General features: G+C 35.5%; 1 protein-coding gene across 1 annotated transcript; it reads left to right on the top strand.

The window, feature by feature from the left end:
* The first annotated feature begins 8663 nt into the window (after positions 1-8663).
* On the top strand, positions 8664-11005 carry LOC107901183 (GTP-binding nuclear protein Ran-3). The gene is made up of 8 exons (XM_016827080.2): positions 8664-8932; positions 9048-9117; positions 9470-9526; positions 9629-9746; positions 10034-10123; positions 10204-10383; positions 10477-10554; positions 10641-11005. The coding sequence occupies exons 1-8, from the start codon at positions 8930-8932 to the stop codon at positions 10708-10710; spliced, it is 666 nt and encodes a 221-aa protein (XP_016682569.1). The 5' UTR covers positions 8664-8929; the 3' UTR covers positions 10711-11005.
* The last annotated feature ends 872 nt before the right edge of the window (positions 11006-11877 follow it).

Genomic DNA, 11877 nt, shown 5'->3' with positions numbered 1-11877 from the left:
AATAGATAGTTACCTATCCATAACCCCTAACCCCTAATCCTTAACCTCTAACCCCTAACCCCTCTTTTACAATTATATAAGAACTTAATTAATATAAAAGTTAAAAAATACTAATTAATCTAAACCTTAAACCCTAACCCGACCCCGAGTCTTTAAACCCCAAATCACAACTCTTAACCACTAACCCCTAACCCCTAACTACTAACCCCTAAACCTTATTTAATATATAAATTTAAAAACACTAATTTATCTAAACCCTAAACCCTAAACCCTAAACCGAATCCCTAACCCCTAACCCCTAAATCTTATTTAATATAAATTAAAACACACTAATTGATTTAAACCCTAAAATCTAACCTGACACTGAATCCATAAACCTTAAATCTCTAACTCTTAATCTCTAACCCCTAACCCTTAAATCACAACCCTTAAACCAGAATCCCTAATCCATAATCCCTAATTCCATAATCTATAAACGTTAAAATTGTAGCTTCTAAACCGGCCTTAAATTCTAAATTAACCATATACCTTAAACCATATATATTAAACCCTAAACTATAATGATAATTAATTAAATATTTTAAAATTAATACTATCGTATCTTTTACAATTATATATGAAATTATTTAATATATAAATTAAAAATCAATCAATCATGTGCCTAAAATTTTTTAAAATTATTTTAAATAATAGTATTTTAAAAAAAAATTTAACAAATATTTTTCTAAGTTTTTTATTTCAAATTATTTCTATGTGTCATTATTTCAAATTTATCCATTTTTAACAAATATTCAATTAAAAATAAATTGAATTTTAATTAATTTATAAACAAATTAAATAGTAAATAATCAGATAAAATGTTTTAACGGCGCTTCTCCAAAAACGACTCTAAAGTTCTGAGCATTAGCGGCGCTTTTCCAAAAACACCGCTAAATCTCTGAGCATTAGCGGCGCTTCTCCAAAAACGCTGCTAAAGACCAGGACATTAGTGACGCTTTTTAAAAAAGCCGCTAAAGCCTCGAAAGGTCCCGTTGGGCTTAGATTTTTTGCGGCGTTTTTTGGAAATCACAGTTAATGCTCGATTTTTAGCAGCGTTTTTTGTACAAACGCCACTAAAAACGCCGCTAAAGCCTGTTTTGGTGTAGTGCTTCTTGCAACAATGGCCTAAGGAAGTGATAAAGAAGCAATTGCAACAATCCTTCGCTTATATGGAAGAGTATTCTTGCTGCCAAGAATTTGCTTGTGAAAGGAATCGGATGGAGATTGGAGAACGGTACTGATATCCAAGTATATAACGATCCATGGTTGCCTGATGATGCTAAATTTTTCATGGAACCGGCTCCTTTAATGGGTATGGAATTTATTATAGTTAGTGAGCTCTTTTCAAGACGATGGCCCGACTTAGGATAAATCTTTAATTGAAGGAATAATGGCGTTGTGTGATGATCAACGAATATTTAAAATTCTGGTATGACATTTCAGTAAAAAAGGGTTACTCTAGCTTTGCAAACGACTACTAATACTTTGAAACATATTATCGAATGTCCTTGGTAGCAAATCTAGAATTTAAAGCTACCTCCGGAAGTAAAAGATTTTGTGTGGCGATGTTTACGCCAATTTGTGTTGTTCCAATAGGGTCGGAAGCGTGTAAATTATTGTACTAAAAAATCACACAAAGTTCAATTCCCAGGGAAGAGAGGTGGATCACATGGATCTCTTAAATACCAAGTCTTTCCTTAGACAGAATGTCCCTTCTATAGTAATTTAATAGCACAATTAAATACTACTATTATACCCTCAAATATTGAAAGAAAAATAGGACAAGAAAGAACACAAGAGATTTAACGAGGTTCGGTAAATTATACCTACGTCATCGGGCACTAACACCAGATGATAACTTTACTATCTCCAAAGTATTACAAACAAATAGAATTCCTTAAGAATTCTCAAATGGGAGAAGAGAGAAAACTAAGAGAGAAAGATTGGTTGGGATGAATTGAAATGAGAAATGAGAAGGCCTATTTATAGTTGAGGTTTAAGGACCAAACAATAAATAGCCCATTATCTCAAGGACCAAAAAAAAATTATCCCATGCCACTTTTTCAAAGTCAACTTTAGGGTGCTAAACTTGCACCACTTTGTATTGTTTGCCATTAATGTTGTCTCCCATTAATGTTAACAATCTCCACCTTGAAGATTTGATTAGGATAATCACATCTTCACACACTTCCTTCAACTCCCCAAATTCGATAAAGCTATCTTTTGTAGTGCCTACAAATGCACTCTCGAGCGCCATACACCTGAAGGTGCTCAAATTCTCAGGATGTTAATCAAGTTCAAACAATGATTAAACTTGATTGTTGTTACCACCTTGGTCATCATATCTGCGGGATTATCTGCTGTCGGAATCTTCTGAAGTAGAATTTTTCCTTTTTCAAAGACTTCCCGCACAAAGTGATATCTTACGTCAATATGCTTGGTTCTTGAATGATAGACTTGATTTTTCGCTAAATGAATAGCGCTCTGACTGTCACAATATAAACTTATGTGACTTTGAACAACTCCTAAGTCTTTCAACAATCCATTAAGCCAAATAGCCTCCTTAACAGCTTCTGTAACTGCCATATATTCTGCCTCTGTAGTAGACACAGCTACTGTAGACTGTAAGGTAGACTTCCAACTCACTGGGGCTTTCGCAAGAGTAAACAGATACCCCGTAGTTGAACGACGTTTATCTAAATCACCATCAAAGTCGGAATTAACATATCCAACTACAAACTGACCAAGTGCTTCATCCTGTTCAAAAATTAAACCAACATCTACGGTTTTTCGAAGATACCGTAGAATCCATTTCACAGCTTGCCAATGTCCTTTTCCAGGATCATGCATATACCTGCTCACAACTCCAACAGCTTGTGAAATGTCAGGCCTCGTACACACCATCGCATACATCAAACTCCCAACTGCATTAGCATATGGGACTTTCGCCATATATTCTCTTTCATCTTCAGTCTTCGGAGATAATTGAGCACTAAGTTTCAAATGAGAAGCAAGTGGGGTACTTACATGTTTTGTGTTTTCATTTACACCAAAACATTGTAATACCTTTTTCAGATATTGCTTCTGATTTAAACAGAGCTTGCCTCTCGGTCTATCTCTACTTATCTCCATGCCGAGAATCTTCTTGGCCTCACCTAGATCTTTCATCTCGAACTCTTGATTCAACTGAGCCTTCAGCTTATCTATCTCATTTTGGCTCTTCGAAGCGATTAACATATCATCAACATACAAGAGTAGATAAATGAAAGATCCGTCATGCAGCTTCTGCAAATATACACAATTGTCATATTTGCTTCTTGGGTACTTCTGCCTTCTCATAAAGCTATCAAATCGCTTGTACCACTGCCTCGGGGATTGCTTCAATCCATATAGTGATTTGTTAAGCTTACAAACCCAATTTCTACCACCAGCATCTGTGTATCCTTCTGGCTGAGTCATATAGATCTCCTCTTCTAACTCACTATGCAAGAAAGCCGTCTTAACATCAAGTTGAGCTAGCTCCAAATTCAACTGTGCTACCAAGGCCAACAAAATTCTAATGGAGGAATGCTTCACAACAGGGGAAAATACATCATTGTAGTCAATTCCCTCCTTCTGAGCGTAGCCTTTAGCTACCAATCTTGCCTTGTAGCGAATATCCTTCTTGCTAGGAGATCCATCTTTCTTTGCGAATACCCACTTGCATCCGATTGCCCTTTTACCTTTCGGTAATTGCGCCAACTCCCAAGTATTGTTCTTCCGGAGAGACTGCATTTCTTCATCCATGGCGCTTTTCCATTTATCACTTTCTAAGCTTTGCATTGCTTCTTGATAAGTGATAGGAATATCATCAACAACGGGAAGGGCGTAGGCCACCATATCAGTAAATCGAGCAGGTTTATGAATTTCTCTTCGTGGCCTTGCAACTGCAACTGGTTCTGGTGTACTTAGTGGTTCTTGGGTCAGAACCTTTTCAACCTCTAATTCCTCCATTGTGGCTGGAGAATTAGACTTATTAACTGGGCAAATCCCCATCTGCTCAAACTCCACCTGTTTTGGAGTACACTCCACCTGCTGTGGAGTATTGCTCATCTGAATATCTTTATCTGCTACCTTTTTCAATGTGGCAGATTCATTAAAAGTAACATCTCTGCTACAGATCATTTTCTTTGTGCTTAAGCACCAAAGTCGAAATCCCTTCACTCCAGAAGTGATTCCCATAAAGAGAGCTTTCTTTGCCTTCGGATATAACTTTGACTCCTTCACATGGTAATATGCAGTGGTTCCAAACACATGTAAGGAATCATAATCTGTAGCCGGTTTTCCAGACCATCCCTCCATAGGAGTTTTTCTTTCTAATGCAGATGATGGCAAACGATTAACAAGATGGCCAGCGTATGTCACAGCCTCAGCCCAAAATTGCTTGCCCAACCCAGCATTGGACAACATACATCGAACTTTCTCCAGCAATGTTCGATTCATACGCTCTGCCAATCCATTCTGCTGTGGTGTATCCCTAACTGTGAAGTGTCGAACAATACCATACTCTTGACACACATCGAAGAACGGATCACTTTTATATTCCCCTCCATTGTCCGTCCTAAGCAGCTTGATTTTCTTGCCAGTCTGGTTTTCGATCATAGTTTTCCATTTAAGAAAAACTCTAAGCACTTCATCCTAAGTTCTCATGGTATACACCCAAACTCTTCTGGAAAAGTCATCAACAAAAGTAACAAAGTAGTGTTTTCCTCCCAATGAATGTGTCTTGGAAGGCCCCCACACATCTGAGTGAACATATTCCAAAATACCTTTTGTATTATGGATAGCAGTACCGAATTTCACTCTTTTTTGCTTTCCCAGAACACAATGCTCGCAAAATTTTAATTTGCAAGCCTTTGCACCTTTCAACAATCCTTGCTTTGCCAAAATTTGCAAGGATTTTTCGCTGGCATGTCCCAACTTCATATGCCACAACTGTATTGAGTCCAATTCTTTGTTGCCGGAAGCTGCAGCGACTGCTCCAATAACTGTACTACCTTGGTAGTAATACAAGTTATTTTTCCTGATGCCCTTCAATATCACAAGTGCGCCAGATGTCACTTTCAAAATCCCATCTCTCATAGTAACAACTGAACCATTGGATTCCAAGGCTCCCAATGAGATGAGATTTTTCTTCAAACTGGGTACGTACCGAACATTAGTCAGAACTCTGGTTGATCCATCTTTATTCTTTAATTGGATTGAACCTATCCCAACAGTTTTACAGGCATTGTCATTGCCCATATAAACAACTCCTCCATTTAGTTCTACTAAATCAGAGAACCACTCCCGGTTAGGGGACATATGATAGGTACAACCCGAATCCAATATCCACTCATCTGAATGGAACGACGATGATGATGCAACCAGTGATAGTTCAGAGTCACTGGTATCATGCTTTGCAACACAAGCATCTACAGCAGCTTTTCCCTTATTCTTCAGCTTTGGACAATTTTTCTTCCAGTGGCCTTTCTCATGACAAAAAGCACATTCATCTTTCCCGAGTCTGAACTTTGACTTTGATCTCCCCTTTTGAGTTTTCTTCCGAGTGTATGAACGACCTCGGACTACTAAAGCTTCTGTATCTCTGATTGAGTTTTTCTGTTTGTCCTTCTTTCTCTGTTCATAACTGTATAAGGCTGCACAGACTTCGCTCAGAGATATATCACTCCTGCCATGAAGTAGAGTAGTTTCTAGGAACTCAAGCTCCTCAGGAAGTGACCCCAACAGCATCAAAGCCAAATCTTCATCTTTGAATGTCTCATCCATATTCAGCAAATCAGTGACTAACTGATTAAATTTGGTGATGTGATCATTCATTGTGGTACTTGGGACGTATGTGAAGCGAAACAGTCTTTTCTTCAAGTGGAGCTTATTTTGACTGTTTTTCTTCAAAAATTTTTCTTCAAGTGCCACCCATAACTTATTTGCAGAAGTCTCCTTCGAAAAAGCATACCTCTGCTCTCGAGAAAGGCATGATCGAATTGTGCCACATGCCAACCGATTGATCGCCTTCCAATCTTTCTCCTGTACATCATCTGGTTTCTCTTCATCAATGGCAATGTCTAGACCCTGCTGAAAAAGGGCATCTAGAACCTCACTTTGCCACATACCAAAATGGCCCGTGCCATCAAAGATCTCCACGGCCAATCTTGCATTTGCAATTGTCGGTCTTGTCTACATGGACGATGTTGAAGCTCCTACACCGACCGTTTTCTCCATAATCTTTCAATATACCTAAGGAAATCTTTTCTGATGTGGAAGATCAGTTTAAACTGCAACCACAGAGCATACTACGATTAACCTTAGGCTCTGATACCACTTGTTGTTCCAATAGGGTCGGAAGCGTGTAAATTATTGTACTAAAAAATCACATAAAGTTCAATTCCCAGGGAAGAGAGGTGGATCACATGGATCTCTTAAATACCAAGTCTTTCCTTAGACAGAATGTCCCTTCTATAGTAATTTAATAGCACAATTAAATACTACTATTATACCCTCAAATATTGAAAGAAAAATAGGACAAGAAAGAACACAAGAGATTTAACGAGGTTCGGTAAATTATACCTACGTCCTCGGGCACTAACACCAGATGATAACTTTACTATCTCCAAAGTATTACAAACAAATAGAATTCCTTAAGAATTCTCAAATGGGAGAAGAGAGAAAACTAAGAGAGAAAGATTGGTTGGGATGAATTGAAATGAGAAATGAGAAGGCCTATTTATAGTTGAGGTTTAAGGACCAAACAATAAATAGCCCATTATCTCAAGGACCAAAAAAAAATTATCCCATGCCACTTTTTCAAAGTCAACTTTAGGGTGCTAAACTTGCACCACTTTGTATTGTTTGCCATTAATGTTGTCTCCCATTAATGTTAACAATTTGTTCCATGTAAAAGTTGATTAATGGACAAGGGTTGTAATATCGATCCTAGTTATACGAGATGTGGTGCAATAGAGAGTCTCGATCGTGTTATTCTCTAGTGTCCTAAAGCTGTCCAAGTGTGGAATATTGCTGGCATAAAATTTTCGTTTACATCTAGTGCAGACGCTAATTGCAGAGATTGAGTACTGGTTATTGCATAGAGCTTACGGTTCCATAGGAACCTCCTGTCCTGGAAATTCATACAAGTTTTATCTTCTAAAATAATATCGTTTGCTGAACAATTTCCGCAAGATTGGAAAGACACTCAGGGGAATTTTCAACGGGTGCAGTATTCGTGTACAATTTATATAGCAGCTCTTGTGGTCTGGGAGAAACTGTCTGCGGAGAGGGTAAAATGCAATGTCGATGGAGCAATCATTAGAGACAATATTGGTAGCTTTGTGAAAGGTTACACTAGGTTTCTATCATACTGTTCTGGAGCCCCATCTGATGGAAGTTATGGCTATGATCTTTGAATGTTGACTATGAGGTTATAAATGCATTGATTATGCTTAGGTGGAACACTTTCGAGTTTGATATTTTAATCCAAGATTGCTTGTGGTTGAAATCACAATTTTAATATTTGTCTTGTGGTTAATTATCTAGTTGGAGCCACTTTATCTCATGCAACTTGTTTTTAATGGGATTATCCCCCTTTTTATCTCTTCATGCAATTTTAAATTTTGATGTTTACTTCCGATGAATGTCCCCCAATCTCATTGGTAAGGCTTTTTGTTCTTTGGTTTTTCATCACGTTTTATTTTAAAAAAGATTTTAGATTGGGTTATGAGCGAGTTTTTAGAAAGGCTCTTGTTTAACTTGAATTTTATTTACAAAAATAATATTATAGTAACAATTAATAGATTTTTGTATGTATATCATGGGAATGAAGTTTATTTCAGATTTAACCGTAGAGGGACTGAAATTAAATTATAATTTTTATTATAGTAAAAATATAATTTCACTATTTTAATAGCCTATATCTTTATAATTTTTAAAAGATTAAATCAAAATTTTATCAATTTTAAAAGGTCAAAATATAATTTTACCTCTACTAATTTAAAATTTTAAAAACTTTAAAAGGGATTAAATGAAAAAAAATTATTTTAGTGAAACCGAGATATTAAAATCTTAGTTGGAATATTATTATTTGGAAAGATGTTTTAGATTTAGGTTTTAGTTTTTTAAAAATATTTATATTTTTTAGAAAATGAAAATAAAAATGGTGTGATTTATTATATTTTTTCACTAAAAATGTTTTTTTAAAACTAAAAGATTTGTCTTTTTTTTAATATATTTTTCATGTACATTTTATTGTTCATTTTTAAAAAATTGGTGATTGTTTTCTTCCAACAATTTAACTTTAAAATCGTAAATTTAAATATGGATTTGAAAATTTAATATATCTTGCCATTATCTAAAACATTTTGTTGATGAGAGTGTAATACTCTGAAATGGGAAATTTGAAAAAAGAAAAAGAAAAGAAGGTTTGAATTTGTTTTGAAATTAAGCTTGAGCTGGCATACATTTCTATCTACGATATAAAAAGGAAAAAGAAATTAAAAAAGAAAACCCTTGCTTTCTTTCCTATGGTATTTACCAAATTACCATCCACTCCCTCAAAAACCGGAAAAAGGCAGTAGCGCGGCATAATTGAAGTGGACCCCAAGCGAAACATGATTGGACGGTAGATACGAGATGAGGAAAGGTGGGGAAGTAATCCAATCCAACGGCAGAGAGAGTTGCGTCAATTTAAAGCCGGGGGGTCTAAGAGTAAAGAGCTTAGACTCTCAAAAGCCCTCGCTCTTATAAACCCTTTGGCTATCGCCGTCTCCCAAATCACTCTACTCCGATTTGCTCTGCTTTCGCCAAACAAACGCGAGATTTGTAGATTTATTTCCCTTGTCTATCTGCCTCCGAATCAATGGTGAGCCCCTTGCTCATTCTCTTCTTTTTTTTTTGTTGTTCTCGATTTCTTAACTATATTCTAGGGTTTTAGTATCGAGATGGATCTTTATTTTTTTCCTTGATTCGTGGTGCAGGCTTTGCCGAACCAGCAAACTGTTGATTATCCGAGCTTCAAGCTCGTTATCGTCGGTGATGGAGGAACTGGTAATTTCCATTTTCTTTACTCGTAGATTCGACTTGTAAGGTTTTAATTCAATACGTTTGATTTTGATTGTTTATGAAATTGTCGGAAATTCGAATTTTCGTTTTATTTTCTCTTCAAATCGTTATTATTTGACGCTGATAACTTCATATTTTGAATTTTATAAAAATAAAGTAAAAAAGAGTATTTAATACGCTTTCATTTCCGAGGTTTGTGATCTGAATATGTATGTGATCTCTTAGATGTATATTTTTTAACCTTCTGTTTTTGTTTTAGTTATAAAAAAATAGGTTATTTTGTTTCAAGTGAGCGCATTGTTTTGGACTTTGCTTGAACTTTCTGTTATGGTTGCAGGAAAAACTACCTTCGTGAAGAGGCATCTAACTGGAGAGTTTGAAAAGAAATACGAGCGTAAGTGTTTTAACAAGCACTGTTCTGGCGTTAGTCCTGTTTGAAGCAAGAGGTATTTGATTAAGTGGTTACGTAAGTGGTTTTATCTTTTTGAATGTACAGCAACCATTGGTGTGGAGGTTCATCCCTTGGACTTCTTCACTAACTGTGGCAAAATCCGTTTCTACTGCTGGGATACTGCTGGACAGGAGAAGTTTGGTGGTCTCAGAGATGGTTACTAGTAAGTGATGCTATTACTTGTACTTTTTTCTATAAATTGTTGAATTATCTATAGTCATTGATGAGTAATGCTGATGAATGTTTTTTTTTAAATTATCGTTATATTGACATGGTGAAGTAATTCTTTTTACTTGTGCTACAGCTTTTTCATGACCTTTTCTTTTATGAACCTAAGATGTTATACCTATTTATTATTGCTTATCGTTTTATATCTGTCAGGCATCCCAGAAACCAAGTTATTGCTTTGTTGAGTGTTTTTCTGACGTTTTTAATGTTTATGCGTTGCAGCATCCATGGGCAATGCGCCATAATTATGTTTGATGTTACTGCCCGGTTGACATACAAGAATGTTCCAACTTGGCATCGGGATCTTTGCAGGTGTGTTAGAAATGACAGTCTTTACCCATTGATGATTTTGTGTAACAGCTTTGTGTAACAATGTTGTTTTGGTAATGCAGAGTGTGTGAGAATATTCCTATTGTTCTATGTGGGAACAAGGTTGATGTAAAGAACAGGCAGGTTAAGGCAAAGCAAGTCACATTCCACAGGAAGAAGAATCTGCAATACTATGAAATTTCGGCCAAGAGCAACTACAATTTTGAGAAGCCTTTCTTGTACCTTGCCAGGAAGCTTGCGGGGTAATATAGAACATTGCTTTTGTTGTGCAATTGATGATTTGATGCCGATGCTTTGATCAATGTCTAAAATTGGTGATGTTTTGATGATTCTAGTGATCCTAATCTTCACTTCGTGGAGTCTCCTGCACTTGCTCCTCCAGAAGTACACATTGACTTGGCTGCACAGCAACAGTAAGATAACCCACTGCAAACTGATTTTGTATCCATCATTTATTCTCACCCGCGTTCTATTGAAAAACTGATTGGTTTGTTGTTAGGCATGAGGCTGAGCTTGCGGCAGCAGCCAGTCAGCCCCTTCCAGATGATGATGATGATGCATTTGAATAGAGAGGGGTTTGAGTTGCCAGAGAGCCATCAACAATTTCTGCTGCTTTTTCATTTTCACTCCCGTCTGAATGTGTGCTCTCATTTTCGTATTTAAATTGCAAGTAGGGAGGAGTGACGGAGGATGAATTTGTAGTGTAGGATTTTACGAATATAATTGTTGTTATGGTGGATCTTTGGTCGTGTTTTCGACTTTTGCTTTTTGTTGTTATGGATTTTGCTGCCTTTAGTGAAATCCTTATGTGATAGCTCTATATGTTTTTGAATATGAAATTCTTGAGAAGAATATTGGAATTCCCATTTGCTCTCATTTTCATTCGGTTCTTCATCTTCCCATTTCCGTTCCTATAATCTATTGTATCATTACTAATTGAAACAATATTTGATGTTGATTGGTAATAGGCAATCAATTAGATTGAGGCAGGTTCGATCTTCGACTTCTCTGTATTTCGACTAGAACATCTAGTTAAGCAATTCTCCATGGTTTCTCGAAAATTGTTGAAGTATCAGGCTTGAACTTCTTTACCATGAAATCACGTTTGGCGTTTTCGTCTTTATTTTTCTTTTCTGATTTCTTTCGTGCTACTTAAATGTCGATATTAAAATAATAAGTTATCATTTATACTATTTATTAAGTATTTTACAGTATTTTACTAATCCGGTGTGATGCTCAATGGACCACTTGTATTATTTAAGAGTATTTTAATTTATTTTTAAAATAAATTTAATTAAAATATGCATATGTTAATTGGATTAGTAACATTTTAAATTATTACCCATTTAAAATTTTATTTTAAAATGTTTTATATATTTTTTTAATTTTAATATGCACAAGGTATTATATATATTAGTTATTCGTTTTACTCACAATTTATTTTATTTTATTTTAAATATTATATATATTTCATGTGATATTATAATTAATTAGTTTCAAATCATACGTTTTATTATTTATTATATTTTTTTTAAATACACGTTTATATTCTAAATTTGTGGTTTCCATACGCTTACGCGTGTGATAACATTTCTAGTATTAATAATGTATTTGATTGAGTTGGTGTCACAAATTAATTCGACATCAACTCAAGATTGATGACAATACCATAATAAATAGTCTAATCTAATTCTTTTCATTTGACATAATAATTTTTTTGCCCTTTAACTTTACAA

The sequence above is a fragment of the Gossypium hirsutum genome, chromosome D06, assembly GCF_007990345.1.
Source record: "Gossypium hirsutum isolate 1008001.06 chromosome D06, Gossypium_hirsutum_v2.1, whole genome shotgun sequence".
NCBI classification, from domain to species: Eukaryota; Viridiplantae; Streptophyta; class Magnoliopsida; order Malvales; family Malvaceae; genus Gossypium; species Gossypium hirsutum.
The sequence above is the reverse complement of the archived record's forward strand: the minus strand, read 5'-3'. Positions and strand labels throughout refer to the sequence as shown.